This window comes from Felis catus, chromosome B4 (genome assembly GCF_018350175.1).
Source record: "Felis catus isolate Fca126 chromosome B4, F.catus_Fca126_mat1.0, whole genome shotgun sequence".
Classification (NCBI taxonomy): Eukaryota; Metazoa; Chordata; class Mammalia; order Carnivora; family Felidae; genus Felis; species Felis catus.
Window position 1 is genome coordinate 88,073,850 of NC_058374.1, and position 23,542 is coordinate 88,097,391.

A 23,542-nucleotide genomic window follows, 5' to 3' on the forward strand; every position below is an offset into this window, starting at 1 on the left:
TTTAATAATATCATTGTCACCATTGTTACAATAATGTGATATTTCTGTGTAATATGTGTCTGTTTTTCTTACAGATAGTTGCTGAAGAAGCCTGGGAAAACCATTTAAAAAGAAATGATTCTATCATAGTAGATATATTTCACGGCCTTTTCAAATCAACTTTAGTTTGTCCTGAATGTGCTAAGATTTCAGTAACATTTGATCCTTTTTGTTACTTGACACTTCCATTGCCCATGAAAAAAGAACGTACTTTGGAAGTTTATTTGGTTAGAATGGATCCACTTACCAAACCTATGCAGGTAGGTCATGATTATTTTCTTTGCCTTTGTTGCTTTTATTAAAACTTAGTGTCAAGGGGCGCCTATGTGGCTCAGTTGGTCTAGTGTCTGACTCTTGATTTCAGTTCAGGTCATGATCCCAGGGTCGTGGGATCAAGCCCCATGTCAGACTCCACGCTAATCTTGGAGCCTGATTAAGACTCTGTCTCTTTCTATCCTGCCCCTCTTCCACACTCGCATGCACTCTGTCTCTCTCTCTAAAATTAAAAAAACAAAACAAAAACTTAAGTGTTGAGACCTTGTGTCTCAAGCACAATTCAATAATTAAGTTTATATATGTAAGAGATTTTATAAGATTTTATAAAGAGATTTCCAAAATATTTGGAAATTAATACACCTTTTTAGAATCGTGAAAGGCTGAGGGATGTGTAAAGTATCATTATTTGTAAAAATAAAATTCTCAAAGGCTTTTTCTTACAATAGAAAAAATGAGAGGTTCAATTTTGCAATGTTATGATAAATATTTTTCCTATTTTCCAACTTTAATGTTAATTGTAATTTTTTTTCTAGTGTCTTTTGAAAATAAAACTAATAGTACACATTTTGATTCATGTTATGATAATGGTATATTTAAATACCTGTAATTTTTAGGCATCTTAACAACTTGGAGGAGAAATAGAAATTTAGTTGGGCTGGGATGCCTGGGTGGCTCAGTCGGGTAAGCGTCCAACTCTTGATTTTGGCTCAAGTCATGATCTCACAGTCATGCGATTGAGCACCACATCGGGCCCCATACTGGACATGGAGCCTGCTTAAGATTCTCTCTCTCGCCCTTCCACTTTCACCCCTCTCCTTCTATCTCTCAAAAAAAAATAAATAAATTTAAAAATTTAAAAAAAGGGGGGGCACCTGGCTGGCTCAGTTGATTAAGCATCTGACTTCAGCTCAGGTCCTGATGTCACCGTTCACGAGTTCAGGCCCTGCATTGGTCTCTGTGCTGATAGCATGGAGCCTGGAACCTGCTTTGAGTTCTGTGTGTGTCTCTCTCTCTTTTTCTGCCCCTCCCCCACTCATGCTCTCTCTCAAAAATAAGTAAACATTAAAAAAAAAATTAAATTTAGTTCAGCTATAAATACTTGCTTCAATAATGTTCTAATCTTCTAACAGTTTGGAGTATCAAACACTGGTTATTCAATTCAAGAGCCCTGAAAAAGGCCTTAATATCAGTTGTCAGCCTGATTCCATTGCATAGTATTATAGGATTATTTTTAAAATTTGTGAAGCAAAGCACTATATTTCCTCCCTTTATTAATCCTTTTCTGACACATGACCCACCCTAACAAAAGTAGTTCCTTCCTCTTCTACCTTCAGTTCCCCTAAAATTCTCTTCCCGCACTTACCCAAATTTCCCTATAACTTTGGTTTACTTAATCATTTCTCTGCTAGACCATGAGTTCTCCTGCAGAAATGCATTCCTAATGGAGAAATATTCAAAAATTCTATTCATTCAAATATGTGTTGGACGCCTAGTGAGAGTGTAAAGCTCTGTTTGGCAAACGGTTCTGGAGGCTAGAAGTCTTACGATCAAGAGTGTCAGCATGGTTGGTTTCTAGTGCAGACTCTGTCTTGTCCTCACTGTGTTTACATAGAGAGACCACTGTATGCACATAATCTGTAAGGGCACCCACCTTTTTGATCTCATCTAAACTTTCTAAAAGCCCCATCTCCAAAGGCTATTACATTGGTGGTCAGGGCTTCAACATATAAATTTTAAGGGAACACAATTCAGCTAATAACAATGTCATGAAATCGATATGAAACATTTGCTTTTAACGCATTTACAATCTTACCATTAATTTTGTCAAAGTGTTTGGTTTTACTGTCAGCAAGGGCACAGTAAATGAAGTGTTCATCATAAAAGTACAGTCCTTTCATTCAAAGTAATTAAAGTGTGGTGGAGACTAGTCATGTATTCAGTTGTAGAAATTCCCCCTATTTCTTTTGCTGCTGCTTTTATGTTTCCTTCCTGAAGTCAATGAGCCTGATGCCCTCGCGTCAATATTTCATTCAGTAGTACAAAGAATATTAAGGAGGGCCAGTAAAGACCCGCTTTTATTTTTGACCAGAGGAGATGTGTTCGCATTTCTAAAATCACATCCTTTAATAAGTATAGAATTAACATTCTTTTCAATGGAGGGAAACCATGGCAATGCTAAACTACACCCTTACCTCTCTAGTTTGTAAGTTGACAAGTATATGCCAAAGAATATAGTGGAATGAGAGAGCAGCATAAAACAATAAGTAAAAATTGATCACAACAAAAGAATATACTCTGTTTCTCCACAGTACATTTGTTAAAGACCGTATTCTCCCATGCCAATAATATAATCTATATTACGTAGAGACAGATTGTATTCAAATTACACATTAGCCCAGAGGCATGTATTGAATATTCTCCCATGATTTGGATTTTAAATTATTTTTCCAGCAATATTAATTTCATTAGTATACCTCTTTTCTCACTTGTTTTTTTTTTTCTCACCAAAAGTACAGATTTGTAGAGGTTGGAGTCATGGTCAGCACAGAAGAATTGGGAGGTTTTTTTTTCCAGTTGGAGGCTGTAACAACTCAAATACAAAATGATAGCCTCATTAACAATGTGCTTTAACCAGCTGGAGAGGAAAGGGAAATTAGCTGAGTTAACCTACTTGATGAGTTTTCCCATCACCGAAGTTGATTTAGGTCATAGAAGTTTATTAGTAATTGTATTGAACATGTATTACGTATTGGAACTTAAGATTCTGCAAAGTGCTAGAAATACAAAAGTGTTCCTGTTTCTTGTTCCCAAGAAGTTTGTCATGCAGTGTGAAAAGTGCTATAATAAGGTACTTTAGGAGTATATAGAAGGAGTGACATACCCAAACTGGTAATAATGCCGGTGTTGAATCCTTAAGGATGATTAGGATTTAAACAAGTGAAAGCTGAAAATAAAGGTATTGTAGACCAAGAGATTGGCATATACAAAGAGCTAAAGGTGAAAGAGGACATGTCCAACTTCTGGAAATTATAAGTAGATAAAATGTTAAGTGCTCACAAAGAATTTTGACACCATGATAGGAAGTTGGACTTCATCTTAAAAGCTAGGGCACCCATCGAAGGTTACTAAACAGATTTGTATTAGAGAAAGAAGATTCAAGCTAGTACAAAGATTGGATTGGAAAAGCTTAGGTCAGATGTACTAAGACCATGTAAGAGGTTTTTGCAGTGATCAGATGACAAATGAAAAGCACTTGAACTCTTAATATTAGTGTCAGGATGGCAGTTTGAAGAACCAGTTGAGTATAAGAAACAAAAATGTTTACAAGTATACAAAGGTGATGCCAAGCTTACTGGGTTATAAAACTGAGGAAATAGTGGTGTTATTTATTTTAATGGGATATATAGGAAGAAAGATTTAGGAAGAAACCTGTTTTAATATTGGATATGTTGACCTAATAATGACTTAAATCATGTGTAGTCCTGGACATGCTGAAATGCATGAAGAAAATTTAGGTAGAGTTTTCATTAGGTGTTGAGTTTATGTATCTAGACTAGAGAAGAGATGTCTGTTCTTGAGATAGAAATTGGGTAGTGAGGTCTATGAAAATGATAGTGAATGTCTTAGAAGGATGAGATCCCCAAGGCTAGGATGACCTTATAATCTATCACCTAAACCAGAAGTCTTAAAAATAAAAGGGGCCATTATTAATAATTATACAAGGACAGCGGACTAAATCAGGACTGGCCAAAGCAGACTGGGATATATTATCACAGTCTCTAAAGAGAGCATATAGAATTCAGAAGAGGGCTAGGGTCAAACTCTAACAGGGTTTGACAACCTTGGTTACAGTTTAAATAAAGAGATGAAGACAAAAGCCACGAATGGATTGATAAGTGAATGGGAAGTGAGGAAGTTAAGATAGTCCATGTAGACATTACTTTTAACAATGTTATTTAGAAAGCAGAGGAGAAAGATAATTAGAGGGGAATTTTTAGAGGGAAAGCAATGAGGGACTGGTTTCCTTTTTTTTTTTTGAGAGATTTGTAAATTATATGGTAAGAGAAATGAGAGAAAAAGCAAATAAGAGATGCACAGAATTTCTGGCAACTGTTGAAGGATCTGTTGAGACTTGGGCACTATGAATTTGTAGCAAACCAGTCTCTAAAGTTGGTCAGGTTCCTCCAGCATATCCAAACAGCTCTAAGAAAGTATAGCAAAAATAAAACTGAATAACAAAATGAAGGTTTTGCAATAGAGTAGTTGAAGTGATGAATCAATCCTATGGGATCTGGATGGAAGGTGTATGAAGACAGTAGGAAGCTGGTAAACTTGGAGAAAATTGAGAATTAAAAGGACTAGAGCTCTAAATGCAAGCCAAGAATAGGAAAAAATGAATTTCCAGGAAAATTAAGTAGTGGTTGGTTAGTCAGTAGTATGAAAAGAGTTTTTTTTTTTTTTCAACGTTTATTTATTTTTGGGACAGAGAGAGACAAAGCATGAACGGGGGAGGGGCAGAGAGACAGGGAGACACAGAATCGGAAACAGGCTCCAGGCTCTGAGCCATCAGCCCAGAGCCCGATGCGGGGTTCGAACTCATGGACCGCGAGATCGTGACCTGGCTGAAGTCGAACGCTTAACCGACTGCGCCACCCAGGCGCCCCATGAAAAGAGTTTAAGATATCAGAGGTGAAGCCAGTTTACGACAAGGTGCAAGAAGTGAACTCCAGTTGAAAGTAAGTGTGGGTCTTTGTATCAAAGAGCCAAGAAACGGTAAGGCTAAGATAAATTATCCCAATGAAAAATGGTGGCGAGGATGACGGCAGGATTGGAGACAGACACTGTAAGCCAAATACCAGGCGAATGTGAGGAAGTCACATGAGGTCATTTCCAACTACTGAATATTTTTTCCAAAGTAATCAATTCATTATAATTTTTTGTTTTTTAGTACAAAGTGGTTGTCCCCAAAATTGGAAACATACTTGATCTTTGTACAGCATTGTCTGCTTTGTCAGGAGTACCGGCAGATAAGGTAAGATGTTTCTGGGTTTGAAGTATGTAAGTTGGAGTTGAGTTTTTTAGTGATGTAAAACCAGATTAATAGAAATTTATTTCCTTTTAGATGATAGTTACTGATATATACAATCATAGATTTCACAGAATATTCGCTATGGATGAAAACCTTAGTAGTATTATGGAACGGGATGATATTTATGTGTAAGTATAAAATTCATTGTGCAAAATATTACTTGGGAAAAATTCAGAGGAAATAACGTAAAAGTTTTCAGAGTTTATGGTCAGTTTTGTCCTTACAGGTTTGAAATTAATATCAATAGGACAGAAGATACAGAGCATGTGATTATTCCTGTTTGCCTAAGAGAAAAATTTAGACACTCAAGTTATACCCACCATACTGGTTCCTCACTTTTTGGTCAGCCTTTTCTTATGGCTGTACCACGAAACAACACTGAAGATAAACTCTATAATCTTCTGCTTTTGAGAATGTGGTAAGTGTCAGACAGTTCTTCATTGACAAAACAATAAAATAGTTAATAAAAAATATGCAGCATACTATCAGAATATAATTTGATAACCCTATATTATCTCAACTTTGTTTAAACAGGTAGCAACTTAAAAAATCAAATTATAGTTTAATTTTGTCTCTTAATCATGTAAAACACATTACTGAGGTAATTTCAAACCCTGAAAGTGAATTCTTTTAGCTGTTTTACACCGGAAGTTTACAGTTGGAAGAAAATAGGAACTTGTCATATCAGCACTGTGAAATTAAAACAAATTTCAGATATTTCGTTTTGTTAAACACATTGCTAGTTTAAGAACTCGTACTGATGGTTTTTATTTAAAAGGATAAACGTTCATGCTTGATAGTATTTTAAGGCAACCCCTTTTTTGTCTTCCTAAAACCTTGATTTGAATTATAATATAATCAAGACTTCCATTTGATCCCTTTTATTTTATCATTTTTAACTGACATATGTAGTATTCTTTCTTGCATACCTCTTTGAATTGTTACAATCCCAGAACCCATACATAAAGATCATATTATAGAGTTATAAGTAATCTTGGCAATAATACATATCATCTAAATGTGGATATTTATATAATAATTTTTTTAAGTCAGGAAATTATTTGCCACAAACTTTTAACATAGAAAGATGTTAAAACCCTAGAAGTAACAAATTGCTGTCTTTCTTTTTATATAGACAACCAAAACAGAAATGATTAGTCACTTGCACTTATGGTGCTAGATCCCGAGTTTGAATTTATCCTTGAATGTAGTATAAGACCAGCATCACTCCATTAAAAAGTTATGTTTTACTGAAGGAATGGAAAATGTTTTTTTAAGGTTTCTACCTTCATAGAACTTAAATTTGATTTCTGATTTTATTTAAGCCGGTATGTCAAAATATCTACTGAAACCGAAGAAACCGAAGGATCCCTACACTGCTGTAAGGACCAAAATATTAATGGGAACGGCCCAAATGGCATACATGAAGAAGGCTCACCAAGTAAGACTTTCCTGTTAAATTATAACACCTTTCACTTGGATTATTGCCTCAGAAAAAAAGAAGATGGGGATTAAGGAACAGAAAAATATCTTCAAGCTGGGAAAAATAATGTTAATATTAATTTTGAAATGTAGCATTGGGTTTATTTAAAGACTTCTAATGTCTAAAATTAGGTGAGATGGAAACAGATGAACCAGATGATGAATCCAGCCAGGATCAAGAACTTCCCTCCGAGAATGAAAACAGTCAGTCTGAAGATTCAGTTGGAGGAGATAATGATTCTGAAAATGGATTATGTACTGAGGAAACTTGTAAAAGTCAACTCACGGGACACAAAAAAAGACTATTTACATTCCAGTTCAACAATTTAGGCAATACTGATATCAACTACATCAAAGATGACACCAGGCATATAAGATTTGACGAGAGGCAGCTTAGACTAGATGGTAAGTGTGAAAAATGGCTTGAACACTGAACTTGAGCAAACCATGTTTTTTTTTAGGTGAAAACTATGAAATTCAACAGTCATGGGAAATAACCTTTACCTATCTGTATAAAATCTTGAATGAAAAGTCTTAATTTCTAAGTATATTAAACACATCACTGTTTATTAAATGGGGGTTGGACTTATTCTTAAGTCTTGTATCTTTTTTCTTTAACTGCTTAAATATTTTAATGGCTTGGAAATAGCAATTTATCCTGATCACCTAGTGCAAGTAGAAAAGATGGCTATTTGTTTATTCTGGTATATATCTTAATATTAAAATATGTTGATTTTAACATGAAAGCATATTAAGTTTTAAAGGAGAAATATGTTTTCCATCTTAGAAAGATCTTTTCTTGCTTTGGATTGGGATCCTGATTTGAAAAAAAGATATTTTGATGAAAATGCCGCTGAGGTAAGTCATTGTTCATTCCCATGTTGATCATACTGTTTTGTTACACTCTTTGCTGCTACCAGATGTGTTTATTTTGCTGGTTATAGACTAGAAAAAGCTTGTTGGTTTCAAACATGCTTTCTATTAACAGTTTCAATCATCCATGTAGGTGTGTAATCATAATTTTTTTAGACGTGTGTAAATCTCAGCTGAAAAAAGCTTTATAATTCTTCTGAGAAAGTTTAGGAGTTTTTCATTACTATTCATAGTAAGATGGTATCACTAAAATGAGTTTTGTTTCATTTGTTCTCTTAACTCAAGAAATACTTCTCTTTAGGATTTTGAAAAACATGAAAGTGTGGAATATAAACCTCCTAAAAAACCCTTTGTGAAATTAAAAGATTGCATTGAGCTTTTTACAACAAAAGAAAAGCTAGGTGCTGAAGATCCCTGGTAAGAGACAAAGTTAAACAATGTTTCTAATTATGTTTTAAGGATTTATACTAAGGTATGTGTTATATATCAAGTTGAAAAAGTACTAAATTCCCTTTGATAATTTAAATAATAAGCATTTCTTTATATGATAATAGTCTGTTAAAAGTGATTAAAATGTCTTTAAAAATATTATTACAATGTTAAGCTCTAATCTCATTACTGTATTCTCTCTAATAGCTGTTTTACTGTGGATAATTAATTTTAGTTACTTTTTCCCAAGAATTTTTTTGCTGTGCAGCCATTTTGATAGAAACCTTTTTAGGAAAGTCATACGTTTTGTGGTGCTTTAATTCCATTAGAGCCCAGAAGTATTAAGATTTTCTAATGCTTATTTCTCAACATAGTTCTGTGTTCTTTTAGCATACTAAAATGTAAATAATCTAGTCTTCATCATTTCTTTGATACCTATTTACATACTAATTTATCTCATCTGATTTTTTTGAAGATAAAAATGATAAAGGAGTTTATCAGTCTGGTATATATTAGGTGTACTGAATAAAAGAACTTTCCAAGCATTTTTTAATTATTATTTTCATTACCTCTATCAAGCTTTAAAGATTTCTCTTTATTTTTAGGTATTGTCCAAATTGTAAAGAACATCAGCAAGCCACAAAGAAATTGGATTTATGGTCCCTGCCTCCAGTACTTGTGGTACATCTCAAACGATTTTCTTATAGTCGATACATGAGAGACAAATTGGATACATTAGTTGATTTTCCCATCAAGTAAGTTTTGATTGTGCTTTATCAGCATTGGACAGCTGTAGATTTTTATAAACATAAGGTAGCATCAGATCCAGTATTTGTGAGTCATTATAGTAGTTTGTAAGGATCAGTAACAATTTTATTCCTTTTTAGATATTTTTCAAAGTACAAAAAGAAAATACACCTTTTTGAACAACAAAATAAAAGTAATTTTATGTTACGTTATCATACGGGTTCATTGGCCCTGTTTATATATCTAAGATACTCTGTGGGATCTTAGTGATTTTGTTTTTCCTAGGAATTATTTCATCATTAATCATCAGTTATTCCTTGGTATGCTTTTTAAAGAAGACTGGAATAATGTGAAACAGAATAATGTAATTGCTTAAAAAGATGACACAGTAGTGTAATCAGTCATTCCTGTTGTGTCATACTTCAGTTTATTTATCGCATTGTCCAGAGTATTACATCACTTTTTTAAAAAGTCTGGAGACAGCATCTCTGTAGTCTTTTTTTTTTTTTTAAGCTTTCACTAAATTTAATAGAGCATTCATAAGGACAAAAATGAAATAGTGTATTCTCATTCACGTGGTCCAGGAAGGACTTCATCACATAACATTTTGCAGCAATAACTTGGCACTCTCCCATTTTGCTAAAAGAAAATCGATAGTATTCTTCTATATTTTATGATATTTATGCACCACAAGTTTGAGACAGTTAATAAGTAGACAACTGCCATAGGCAGGTGTGTGTACTAGATGACTGGAAGTAAATAGATGATGTAATACTGAAAACATTCTTTGGATTGCTTATTCTGATTGTTGATTATAAAGTTAAAAATGTTTTGCAGCTTTTTACCAGAAACCAATGGCAATTTTGTCCTTAATTATGAATCATCAAAGTTTTCAAAAATATAACATTTTAACAGTGTGTAAGTATAAGAAGAACCGGCAGTAATGATAATCTAGAATCTATGAGAGATATATTTGAAATTTAGGATCATTATTGCTTTTTGATGACACAAGTACCCAAAAATGAATAATGATAAGCTATAAAATGGTCATGTTACAGTTTTGTGCATGACAGATTACAAACAGTTGGTTGCATTTCAAAGAATGTTGCCTACTCAGGATATATAGATAATCAAAACCAGGAAAATAGAATAAATATTGGGTTTAGATATATCTACATTATTATAAAATTTCTGTGAAAGTTTGTTTTCACTATTGTTTTATTCTTCCTTAAATAAATAATTACAAAAATGACTTCAAAAATCTAAAAAATTAAAAGGGTCCAGATGGTAAAGGGTGATGACTGTTTCACTAGCATACTGAAAGTTAAATGTATTAGCACAAAAACATTAATCTGAATAACAGCATTCAGTAGAGAATTTGGAAATTCCCAACCTTTTAAGAATTATTTTGCCAAAATGTTCACATCTCAGAGGGTGTATGTTTGTGTGATTTGTTTTACAGTTCTTTGGTTCTTAGTGATTTCTTTAGTGAAAGAGCTATTTTTTATATAAATGAGAGTCAAGCAACATTGACAGAGAATAGAATTCATGACATTTAGAGAAAACAAAACTAATTTGATCTCTTTGTTAAACAGTGACCTGGATATGTCAGAATTCCTAATTAATCCAAATGCAGGTCCTTGCCGCTATAATTTGATTGCTGTTTCAAACCACTATGGAGGGATGGGAGGAGGACACTGTAAGTTGACAGTTACCATTTTGCTAAAATTATGATGCTTGATAACTGCAGACTTTTTTTCTTAAGATATTTACTACTAAAAGGGAAAATATGGGGGGCTTAGCGGCTCAGTTGGTAGAGCATGTGATTCTTGATCTAGGATCATGAATTCAAGCTCTACATTGGGACCTGGAGCCTCTAAAAAAAAAGCGGGGATGGGGGGGCAGTAGGCCAGGGTAGCTTAGTTGGTTAAGTGTCTGACTCTTGATACCGGCTCAGGGCATGATCTCTGCCCCCTGCTGTGCACTGGGCATGAAGCCTGCTTAGGACTCTCTCTCTGTCTTTCCCCCACTCGTGTCCTTTCTCTCTCTAAAATAAAAATTTTTTAAAGGGGAAGTATAAAACGTGTCTTACATACAGTAGTTGTTCAGTAAATTTGACTAATGAATGAATTAGCTTTTGAACCTTTTTTAACATCAGGAGTAAAGTATTGAGTTAATCATACTTTTCACTTTAATGTAAAGGGACATCATGGTCAGGACTCGTGTCCATTTCCATTCTCCTTCCCTTCCCCTTTCTAAAATGCTTGATGTATGTGTTATAAATCATGTGTCATTGTTAGTTTTTACATGGTTGGTGCAGTATGTTACAGATCTTACATTTTTCTCTTAACACGTAAGACATCTCTATGTTACTTTGTGTCCATTTAGTTAATTGCTTCTAACCACTTAGGACTTAGATCTACCATATTTTATCTCTGTGCTCATTTCATGGTCCACATCCAAATTGCGTTTAACTTTCTAACACCACAGGACTGATAAAAATCGTTGTTTATGGTCCCCTATGTGAGAATTTCTTTGAGCAACATACCCAGAAGTGAGATTGCTGAGTTACAGAGTATTTAGGTACTGCCAGATGGCTCTCCAGGACAGTTATACTAGTCCACACTCTCCAACTGATAGATTTTTCTGTTGGACCATCTTTGCATTCCTACTTAACCTTTTAAGTTTTGTTTTGTTTTGTTTTGTTTAGAAATTAATTTTTGTTTACTTAAAATTGTGTTTAAATTCACAGTTGAATTTGGTTAACTAATTTTATTTAGAGTGGTTAAGATTTCATTCATAAGTGAAATGGTCTTGTAATTTTTTTATATTCTTTCTTTGGAATCAAGATTACAGCCTGTCCTAATAAAACAGTCTGGGATAGTTTTTTTCTCCATCCTAAAGCAGATAGTATAGTATAGGAATTAACTATTCATGAAAGTCTAGTAGAATTCACCTGTAAAACCATCTGGTTTTATGTAGTTTTTACATAGCCATAGTTTTTTCTATTTATGTCATGATTATTGAAGTCTATTCACTTTTCTTTTCCCCAAGATGTATGCATTATGGCATTTTCTACTTTTCTAAAAATGTATCTGTGTATTCCACTTTGAGAATCGTTATATATAATACAGTTATGCGATGTCTTTGTCCCTTTTTTGTTCTTTTCTCTAGGTCCAGAGGTCTATCTTATTAATCTATTCAAAGAATTAGCTTTTCACTTTATTAAATTTTTCTTTTTGTTATGTGAATGTATTCTTTCTCACTGGTTTCTTTGTTATATTTTCTTCTTCTTTTTTTAATGTTTATTTTTTTATTTACTTTGAGAGAGAGGGAGAGCATGAGCGGAGGAGGGACAGAGAGGGAGATACAGAATCCGAAGCAGGCTTCATGCTCTTGAGTTGTCAGCACAGAGCCCAGTGAGGCACTCAAACCCACAAATCACGAGATCATGACCTGTGCCAAAGTTGGACACTTAACTGAGCCATCCAGGCGCCCCACTTTGTTATATTTTCTTCTTGTTACTTTGAGTTTGCTCCATTCCTCTTTTTTTTAACTTTTGGTTTGAATACTTTATTACCTTTTGCTTCACTTTTTTCCATGCTCTCTTGAAGGCTATAATTAAAGCTCTAAATTTCCCTCTAAATACTGCTTTATTCCATAAATTTTGAGTTGTAGTATTTTCATTGACTTTAAATTCTATATATCTTTTTAATTTCCTTTATGATTTCCAGTTAGTCTAAGGTCGTTTAATCATCTGCTTTTCTTTTTACTTTTTTAATGTTTGTTTATTTATTTTGAGAGAGAGAGAGAGAGAGCAAGAGCACAAGCAGGGGAGGGTCAGAGAGACAGGGTGAGAGAGGATCCCAAGCAGGTTCCACACCATGAACACAGAGCCTGATACAGGGCTTGAACTCAGAAACCATGAGATCATGACCTGAGCCAGAATCAAGAGTCAGATGCTTACTGACTGAGCCATCCAGGCACCTCATATGGTCTGCTTTTCAAAACATAGTTTTTTTAAAGCTCTCCTTTTGTCTTAATTTTATTACAGAACAATTGGTTATATTGCCTGTATTATATTAATCCTTAGTTTATTAAAGCTTCCATGTGCCTTAACTTAATACAGGGTCTGTTTCTTAAATGTTTGTGTGCTTGAAAAAATATATATATTTCTCATTCAGACATAGAATTCTATATGTTTCTAATAACTTGTTTATCAGATGTATTCAAATCATTACTATCTCTGGTTATTTTTGATATATTTGTTATATCTGGGAGGAATTTGTCAGGATTCTTACTAAAATGTTGATTTATCTATTTTTACTTTATTAGTTGTTTTGCACTATTAGTTGCACTTATGTTTAAAATGGGTAGCTCTTTCTGTTTCGTTCCTTTTACCAGTATTTGACTTTTTTTATTTTGGTATCAGTTGGCTTGCAAACTGTGTGCCTTTTTGTTGGATTTGTCTCTTATAAACCATTTTATTCTTAGACCTTGTCTTTTTATTCAGCCTGGCAATATGTTTCTTTTAATTTGTGGGTGCATTGGTATTCAGTTCAATTGACAAACTTACAACCCACATTAGGATCCACCCAAAAGAGCAATAATTTTGTTTTGTGAGGTGTAGAATTATCCAGAAGATACAGCCTATAAGATGTCACTTTTTAGAAGCTATGACAGCAGATAATTGTTTGGGGGACATTTTGTAACTTTGTTTCCTCGGTTATTAGATAGTTTATATAAAGCCTAGGATGTGAGAGGGAGCATTTTTTTTTAACTTTTAAAGATAAAGCAAATCTTTACTTTTTTTAAGTTTATTTTAAGACAGAGAGTGTGAGTGAAGGAGGGGCAGAGAGGGAGAGAGAGAATCCCAAGCAAGCTCTGTGATGTCAGCACACAGCCTGACATGGGGCTTGATCTCACGAACTGTGAGATCATGACCTCAGCTGAAATCAAGAGTTGGATGCTTAAACAACTGAGTCAGCCAGGTGCCCTGATAAAGCGAATCTTTAAAAATTTTACAGATTAATCACTTTTTATTTTTCTCTTGCTTAGTACTTTTGTTTTTTGGTGTAAAAACTACAAATTACTGGGATAGTATTATTGAAAAAAATTGTAAATATTTATAAAAATAACTGAAATACAAAATTTAAATTATGTTTGAAATGTCAAACTCTGTAGTCAGGGACAGACCTGGCTTTAAATGTTAACTCAGCCAATTAACAGCTTTACCCTTGGACATTAAATTTCTCTTCATGCTTCACTTTCCCCATTTCTAAAACTAGAAAAAGAATAAGATAATACCTTCTCTATGAGATAATACATGTAAAGTACAGAGCTTTGTGCCTGATCCGCAATAAGCACTACATAAATGTTAATTCTCATTTATTGTCATTCATATTGTTATTCTGTGCACTAAAAAAATAATAGATCTATTCTGTTGTCCTTGGGATTAAAAAAAAAAAAGTCACAGATTTCAACTTCTTTGAAAACCATCTTAGGTATTTACATTTTAGGAAATTATGCTAAAACCTATAATCGATGGAATCAGTTGAATGTGTAAAATATAGGCCTTGTGTACATGATTATCATGCAGCTTTAGTATGTATTCCTTATATAGATGATTGTAAAGATTTGCAGGTTCCCCCCAGAAACCATAGATCATTCCAGTCACAGAAGTGATTATATTTTTCATTAGATACTGCTTTCGCAAAAAATAAAGATGATGGAAAATGGTACTACTTTGATGACAGTAGTGTCTCAACTGCATCTGAAGACCAGATTGTGGTAAGTGTGTCTTTTACTTCCTGAAAATTACAAGATCCATTTTTTTTTAAAGATGCCCATGGAATGGAACACTCTAGTCTGTATTCTAGCCATTCTAATAGTTAAGAGAGACTTGCTCTGATTTAAAGAAATGTAAAATTGTCCTCTAAATGGAAATTTGTCTTCTAAATCTGCCCACTAACATAAACATAAATTGCAACATGAAATTTTTTCTGGTACTTCTCAACATGAAAACTGGAATTTAAAATTCTTCCTTTGGGAAATGAGCTCAGATATTTTGGGGCATTGACTACTTAAAATCAGAGTACTAATATAGAAAACAAGAAAATCCTTTAAGGGTCTTTCTTACCATACCTGTGATTTTTAAAGTAAAGTCTTATCCTGTATGACAGTTAAACATTTAAACTCAAAATTACATGATAAAACAAATTAGAGATTTTTTTTAATTAACCTTGTGTATCTGTTACTTTGATATCTTCGGAATAGTAGAAAAATGAGGAAGTAACATCTATTCACATTTACATCAGTTAACCAGCTACAGCTGGAGCCAAAATATTGGCATTTGCTTTGCTTCCCATCAGAGCATATTTTTATTATCAAATATTGATTGGTGAAGGGATGATGAGTTGATTCTAAGAAGAAAGCTAACACTCACTTGATAAAGGTTTATTTTTCTATTAAAGTTTGCCTTCTATGAATTTTACTGTTTGACCACAATATTATGAAGAGTGAGAAATGTAGTATTTGCTCCTGTGAGCACGGAGCTCATATTTCCCACATAGAGATTTTCTTTTGGTGTTCAGAGCACTGACTGCTTTATTTCCCAGTTTCAGTTGAGGGCAGAAACCAGCTTTTTCTTGAGTTCATAATGCCTTAAATGTCTTCAACTTATATTGTTCAATTTAGTAAGTTAATAAACTTCTGAGCTCTGTTATTGGCATAGTTTCAATTCACCATTGGGTGAAGAGATACGGAATAATTTTGACTTGTTTCTCTACAGATATTTTAAGTTTGTGTGTTTGTGTGTGTGTGTTATGTACTGTTGCTTATCTCCCTAGAGCTATAACATAAAAGAAAGACTAGAACGCTAATATTTTTAAAATCTGTATGTGCCTAAGTTAATTACATTTCCAGTTTATATTTAGACTTCTAATTTCAGCTCTCATCTGTCACTTTTCAATCGTGTTTTCCTCTTTAATCTCCCAGCCAGAACATCCTGAAATTACCTATATTCTCTTTCAACATGTCTTTGACAGTGCTGCCCTAATCTTGCCTTCAAATAAACAATATATCTTGTTTTTATACAATACATGTATTTAATGTTACCTTACATCTTAACAATGATGATACTTCATTTAGTCAACAAGTATTTGAGTACCTTCTTCATGTAGGACTCAGTTCTAAACAAGATTAAAAGATCGCTATCTCTAACTTAAAGAGGCTTACAATCCAGAGATGAGAGAGAAGTAAATTACCAATTATATCATAAGTACTATTAAATATCTTGGCTATAAGGAGAAAAGACAGCTATCTCTGCTGATGCGGGGTGTAAGGAGATAGGACCAGTGTAGGGGAGTTTGCATAATAAAGTGGTGTTTGACCTGAGTGTGCAACTACAAATAGAAAAATTAAACAAAAGAAGCAAAGAAAACAGTACTACAAAAGCAAGGAGGTATGATAAAACATGGTATTTAGCAAAACAGCAAACAATGTGGTATTACTGAAAGGAAATACCTGTTAGGAATATGGGGCAGAAATTAGGCTCGAGCTAAACGTGGCAGTCGGATCAAGGAAAATGACATTCTTCACAGTTTAAAGCTTTTCTTAAAAACTGTGAGAATCATAGGTGATTGTTAAGCAATAGAACATTATTAAATTTGGAATTTGAGACAAGAAGCAGGCTATTACAGCCTCCAGCAAAAACAAGGCTGTCATGTCACTTCAGCAATACAGATTTCTAAATTTAAAGCATGGTAGTAGTAATAAGTAAGCAAGTAAAAATAAAGTTGTGGTAGTATTGTATAAACAACAGGGAAATGGATTTATGAGATTATGAGTTCAGGAGTGAGTACCAGCCTAAGTTATAACTTTGCATTGTTGGTCTTATACTTGAAGCCATAGGTTTGAATGAGTCACCTGGTGAGAAGATACAGAGTAAGAAAGAGTGGTTGGCAGGGGACAGAATATGATTTTTTTTTTTTAAGTTGGGATTTACTAAGCCCACAAAAAAGTCAGATGCAACCATGGAGATAGAAGATCTATGGTAAAGTAGTGTCATGAAAGCCAAAAATTGTTTGATGTAGGAAAGAACAATAGTAAAGCATTAAATGCTACAGTGGGACTGAATAAAAGAACTTTAAACAGTATCCATTTAATTTGTTTACAGCAGGTTATTGCCCCTAGTGAAAGCCTGAAATTTCAGTAGAATGATGGGCGCAACAGATCATGCTGAATATAGGGGTTTGCATGAGAGTGAAAAATGGATATTATTTGGTGGCTCTGTCTATAGCCTGGTAGCTGGAGCAGTGGTAGAGTGGAGAGGGATTTATAATGGGAAGAGACATGAGTGTTTTTTATGCCAAGAAGTCCAATTGGAATCACTAAATATACGCAGTGGTGACAAATGGAGCAGTACCCTGAAAGCAGCAGGAAAAGCTGGACTCTGGAGCAAACTGAGAGGGAAGGGATGAGTATTAGAAAGAAGCTTCCCTTTTCCTTAGACACAGGAGGGAAGCAGACATAGAACTGTTCCATGTGGCAGTAACTAGGTTAATCTGTGATAGAGTTGAATTTATTCATCTGTTTAGCTAATTTAAAAGAATAAAAATATTCATTCTAGTGACTCTTCTTCCTTTATATATAGCAGTGATCTTGTATTTAACCAATTTAAATAAGTTCCGTTTGTCCATGTACAGTTTTTCTATTTGACTTATGCCCTGTCTCCAAAATCAGTTACCAGGTGAAAAATCCATACTGTGCTTAATATGATCTTTGAGACTTATGCCCATTTTGACATCCTTTGTTTGTTTCAACAGTCCAAAGCAGCATATGTACTGTTCTACCAGAGACAAGACACTTTCAGTGGAACTGGCTTTTTTCCTCTTGACCGAGAAACTAAAGGTGCTTCAGCTGCCACAGGCATCCCGTTAGAAAGTGATGAAGATAGCAATGATAATGACAATGATATAGAAAACGAAAACTGTATGCACACTAACTAATGAAAGTCCTAGAAGCCATAAAAGAGAGACTTTCCTGCTGGTGGTATGAAATGATGAGGTTACCCACCACATTAAACAAAAGTCTGAGATGGGGAGTTTCAGATAACCGAATGTAAATCCTTTATCAGATTTTAACTTGTGCAGTACTTGAAGTGAAACACAATGAAAACTTTAACAGAAATTGTCTCTTAATACATTTACAGTCTTGTAATTACAAGCTAAATATATATAGGAAATCACAAATAAATCCCTTTTAAGTTTGCTGCTGTTTTGATGAATTATGTTTTCTTTAATTTTTTGGATGTGAGTTAATTGATGACAGATGTTAAATTTGTGGATGTTGGTCATTTATTTTGCTCTAATAATACTGCAAGAAAACTGGCTGAACTTAGTTTTTGGATAATCTAGTTCATGTGCATTAGGCTGCCACATATATTACTATGATATTTAGCTGCGGTATCAATGTGGCATAAATACTGCAGTAGTATTCTTGGAAAACCAAATTTTCAAATCTGTCCCTGGTAATCAACATGGGCCTATTAAAAAAACAAATCATGATACAGGAAACAATCTTGGAAAAGTTATTTTCTTCTGTAGAATCATTAAAAATCCAGAGTGTTATGTTCATATTACTGCCGTTGTGAAAAACAGGTTCTAGATTTCACACTCCATCTAAAATCATTTTTCAGTTAAATGTAAGTATTTTTTACTGCTATTGAGATCTATTCCTTAAGTATTCAAATTTTGTTGACTTGCTTTAAAACGCATATCTTTAATCTGGTGTTGGTCCAAAATTAAAATTTTTGCTGTCCTGTTTTTCTCTACCCCATTTTTTGGTAATTTGGCAACCTTTAACCCTTCCAATTGCTATAATACATATAAGGACAGACTTCTAGTATTCTGTGTCCATAGTAATAATTACATCAAGCTTAGATGAGAATTTTTTTTTCATATACTGGCCTTTAAATCATTAATGGACAATTGGCTTTAAAGGTAGGTCTGTTAACTTTCTTTGTGTGTTCCTGATGGAATTCACCATAGCCTTACAGCTTTTCTCAGAAGGTAACTTGTTATAAGAGAATTGGCATTTGCATGTTCTAGAGTCAGAACCTGTATAGTATATAAAGTATACAAACCTTGAATTTGATTTTTAGTTCACCACATTCAAGGATCCAGGATGCCAAAAATATGTGTGAACATTTGAAACATTTTTCATTTGCTGCTTTTTCCCTTTGATCTAGTTGAAAGAATGTATTGTCGATTGGCATACAATACTGCCTTTAATAGAAAAATCTAAATGCTGGGGCACATTTCACATATCGACTACCTGAGAAATTGCTTTGTGTCCCACTGTTATTAAAGCAAAAAGTATAATGTTCTTCACTTGAACTAATCAAATACAATAGATTATAAATTGTGTATTGTAAATAAAAGTTCACTCTGTGAGTGCACATTTTGGTAAATTATTTATTTATGTTAGCATTTAAAAGTAAAAAAGAAAAAAATGCATTTGACCAGGATAAATGAGGTATGTTGATCATGGCTTTGCTTTATACCTTGATATTAAAGCTGGTTTTTCATCCTGGTATTTTAAAAGCTGCTTTGGGTTTGTTTTTTGTTTTTTGTTTTTTGTTTTTTTTCCTTTTTTCTTTTCTTTTCTTTCTTTTCTCCTTTTTTTTTTTTTAATGTAAACTAACCTCCTGCATGACAGAGGTTAAAATTTTGTCTGCACTTGAGTTCACTTGAGTTTACATTTGAAATGTGCATGTTTATTTATACAGATTTCAATAAAGCTATTTAAGGCCTTATTTAAGTCTTTTATTTCTTACTCTGAATCTTGATAAAAATTCTATGTGGGTAGGTGACTATATGATAGACTTTTTAGTTATCATATAGTTAAAAAATAGAAAGGAAAGCATGTCACAGCTAAACAAATCCTGTTAAGGATGTGTTCTAAAGTTGAGTTTTTAAAAATATGCATTAAACATATATTTGTGCACCTACTAATCACTATTCTGTAGTCTTGAGATATAGCAGTAAACAAACATCCCTCCACTCAGAGCTTGCAGTCTTTCTGCTGTCTACCACTTAATAGACTTTCCATTTTTCTGAGGTTTAAAGAAAAACCAAATTAACTTTTCCAGCCCTAAATTGTAGTCTCCACCCTAACTGTCCATAGAGACCATTCCTTTTTAATGCCTGCGATTAACTTTTATTCCCACTAAAAGAAGTGTTTTAAAATAGAAAAGGATGTTAATAATACCATGGAATTTGTCAAACTCAAATTACATTTTCAGCTGCAAAAAAACTAAAGGCAGTGCAAAAGGCTAGTCCATGCCCTAATTAAAAGTAGATATTCATAGGTAATAAAGGTGGTAATAATGCAGCCAACCTAGAATTCTGTTAGCTTTTCTACTTGGTAGTCATATGACTTTGAAGTTAATCTCCCCTACTATCTTTCTTCATCTGTAAAATTATAACAATGGTAGTATTCATTGAGCATTTACTCCAGACCAGGTAGTGTATTAAAGTGTTATATGTATTATCTCATTCATGCCCACAGTAGCTATGAGACAGACATTGATCATCACCATTTTTCATTTGAAGAAACCAAGGTACAAAGCAGTTAAGTGATATTCCGAAGTTCATTCAATTACTGTGTGATAGAGCCAATATTCTGCCCTCAGATATGTGTACTGCCTCCCACTTTGTTACAGTGTCTGCCTCACAGGCTTGTTGAGATCCCAAATGAAATCATGTATTTTATGGAAAGGTGCTTTGTAAACTATGTGGTATACTCATTACTGATTTTAAGTGTACTGTATATTTCTGCAAATGCAGCCCTGATTTTCATGACTTTTTTCTTCACCTGTAGTTTAGTTTTAATCTCTGAGCAAAAGCAACAGTTTAATACCTTGCTTAAATATCTTGCTTTCTCCTGTAGTCTATTCTTTTAGCAGTCCTATATTTATCCTTGCTTTCCTGGCAATGCACTATAAAACCACACAAAGCATTGATTTGGGCAAGAAGAAACCCAGTAACTACCAAAGCCAGTGATTCTGTATATGGATAGTAGTTTGTCACCAACTAATTTCATTGAGATGAGGACATCTTAAAATAAGCCAGGAAACTACGGAAGAAGATGAAGGGAGTCCCAGTAGCTTACCAAAGGGGTGGGGATGGGGCATATTCAAGTTGGAACCTTCCACCCCCCAGAGGAATTGACACTACAGTCGTGTATGGTGAAAATAAAAAGTCAACTTTCAAGTTGCTTTTTATTTTTATGTTCTTTTCTTTATAGACAGTGCACTTGATTACTGCCAGCTTCCCACCCTCCTTTCTTGGTATGCTTCTGATCTTTGTGCAGTGTACATTAGCACATTCTCTTTAACTCAGTTTTTAAAGTACAAATGTGGAAAATTCTTATATACTAGGGCATGGGACCAGACATCCTCTAAAATCTCAGAGGAGTAAGACTGTAAAGAAAGTAATTGCATTTCTGGAGGCAAAGAAGAATAGTGGACACCTTTGTTTGTATTTTTTACTCAATAAAATAAAATTTCTCTTTTTCTTTGAAATCACTTCTCTTGAAAACATAATTATGTGGATAATTCCCCAATAATTCTTTTAATGACCCTTAAAGGGCCAGAGGATAGTAGAGAGGTGGGAAGGAGAGTACATGCATGTCCTTGATGACTTACATACTAAGATGCAGAACTATAGTAAATTGTTTTGTGACCAGATTTTTCCAATGAGAAATCTATATAATTTTCTTATAAGCATGTTAGGTTGTAGGACATTTCAATTAGATATGTATGTTTTTGATATGTTCAATTTATATTTACTCTGTATTAAAAATTTTTCCAAATAGCTCAGACAACAAAACTTTAATTTAAAAAGTGTATTTAAATTTTTATAAGCTACATGAGTAGGTTTTTAAATATTAGAATTGGGAAGATAAAATGTATATGGTAAAATTCAAATTATCAGTCAAAATTTATTTTCTTTTTTTAAATTTTTTTTTTTCCAACGTTTATTTTATTTTTGGGACAGAGAGACAGAGCATGAATGGGGGAGGGGCAGAGAGAGAGGGAGACACAGAATCGGAAACAGGCTCCAGGCTCTGAGCCACCAGCCCAGAGCCTGACGCGGGGCTCGAACTCAAGGACCGCGAGATCGTGACCTGGCTGAAGTCGGACGCTTAACCGACTGCGCCACCCAGGCGCCCCCAAAATTTATTTTCAGTAATGATGGGGTAAAGAATATTTTGGTGGATAATATAAAACTACAAAAATCATTTTTGGCAAATATATGCATTGGGAAACATACTCCACATCATACCGTAGTCTAATGATATCCCAACTCTGCCTTTGAGAGCCTGGAAATTGCCAGGGTAATAAGAGGAAAAGAGCCTACATTATAAAGGGAATCCAGAAAGTTGGTAAACCATTCATGAAAATCAAGCCTTGACAACATTTTGGACTAGAGTCTCAAAGGACAGGAAGAAAATCAAATGGATTTTGAGGTTTTTGTTTTTTTTGTTTTTTCCCTAGAAATGTTAAATGTGATTACACAAAGCAGCTGAAAATACAGCTATCTCTTTGGTAATTGTTCTTTTAAATGGAAATGCTGTAAAAATAAGACCAATATCTTCCAGTATGCACAAAATCAAATATTTTAAATGTTCAAACTGTTTTGGTAATTAACTATATTCTGCAGAAAATCCTGGTTGAAGGTGGTACTCATTTTGCTCAAAATTTTTCTCCTATCAGGACCTTGTAGCTTGTTCTATATAGTTTGGTGAAACAAGCCATAGTTTCATTTACTGTGATCTTCAAGTCTATTGCTAGCTGGAGTTAAAGCTCTGTACATAAAAGTAAAAAGTATTGAACCATCCCAATAGTCTTTTCCCATAATGTATATTATTACATTTTTTTCAATAATTACATAATTTCTCAAACTTGTTTAAAAGCTTAAATATCACTTTGTTTTTTAATTCTTAGACTTTTAGGATTATTAAATTTTGTAACATCTCAAATCTCTTATTAAAACTTTTATTACAGTATTTGCCTTTCTTTCAAACTTTATAAGAGAACATTGTAGGTTCACAGACATTGTAACTCCTTATTCCTCTTCTGCTCCTTGAGTCTTAGATACAATTTACATAATTTAGACTCCACTAAAATATTCTGCTTGTCTGGCCTTCCATGTATGCCTTCACTGTTTCATCTGGCCTGCTTTCTTCTGACCTTCAATTCTCCCTATGAGCAAATGAAAGTATTTCATTTTCTTTATAGTGAAAACCGTCTTTCCATTATATCAAATGGTGAATTATCAGTGTCCTGAAAATAACTTAAAACAAAGCACCATACAAACAAATACAGATCATTTTAGAATTGACCTCAATTGAGAGAAACAAAAACAATAAATTGCAAATATAGAGAAACTATTTGTAGTGTATTTTTTGAGGGTGGATTCCTGTAGAAATTTTAAATATTGAGTGACTTTAGTAAAATTAAACTCTTTAGTTTAAAAAACTCGGAATTACATTCCATTTTGAGCCATGTGTCTATGCGTGAGTTGAGGTGATACTGCAGGT

General features: G+C 33.7%; 1 protein-coding gene across 7 annotated transcripts in view; it reads left to right on the plus strand.

The window, feature by feature from the left end:
* The window catches only part of USP15 (ubiquitin specific peptidase 15), a 119,210-nt gene extending 99,459 nt beyond the window's left edge, over positions 1-19,751 (plus strand). For all 7 annotated transcript variants that reach the window (XM_006933864.5, XM_045062010.1, XM_045062013.1 and 4 more), the window contains 12 exons: positions 75-299; positions 5,264-5,347; positions 5,438-5,532; positions 5,631-5,822; positions 6,730-6,845; positions 7,019-7,291; positions 7,674-7,744; positions 8,061-8,176; positions 8,794-8,943; positions 10,531-10,634; positions 14,637-14,725; positions 17,761-19,751. In XM_006933864.5, coding sequence (XP_006933926.4) covers positions 75-299; positions 5,264-5,347; positions 5,438-5,532; positions 5,631-5,822; positions 6,730-6,845; positions 7,019-7,291; positions 7,674-7,744; positions 8,061-8,176; positions 8,794-8,943; positions 10,531-10,634; positions 14,637-14,725; positions 17,761-17,943 — 1,698 coding nt within the window. In that variant the 3' untranslated portion in view covers positions 17,944-19,751. The remainder of the gene's footprint in view (positions 1-74; positions 300-5,263; positions 5,348-5,437; positions 5,533-5,630; positions 5,823-6,729; positions 6,846-7,018; positions 7,292-7,673; positions 7,745-8,060; positions 8,177-8,793; positions 8,944-10,530; positions 10,635-14,636; positions 14,726-17,760) is intronic.
* The last annotated feature ends 3,791 nt before the right edge of the window (positions 19,752-23,542 follow it).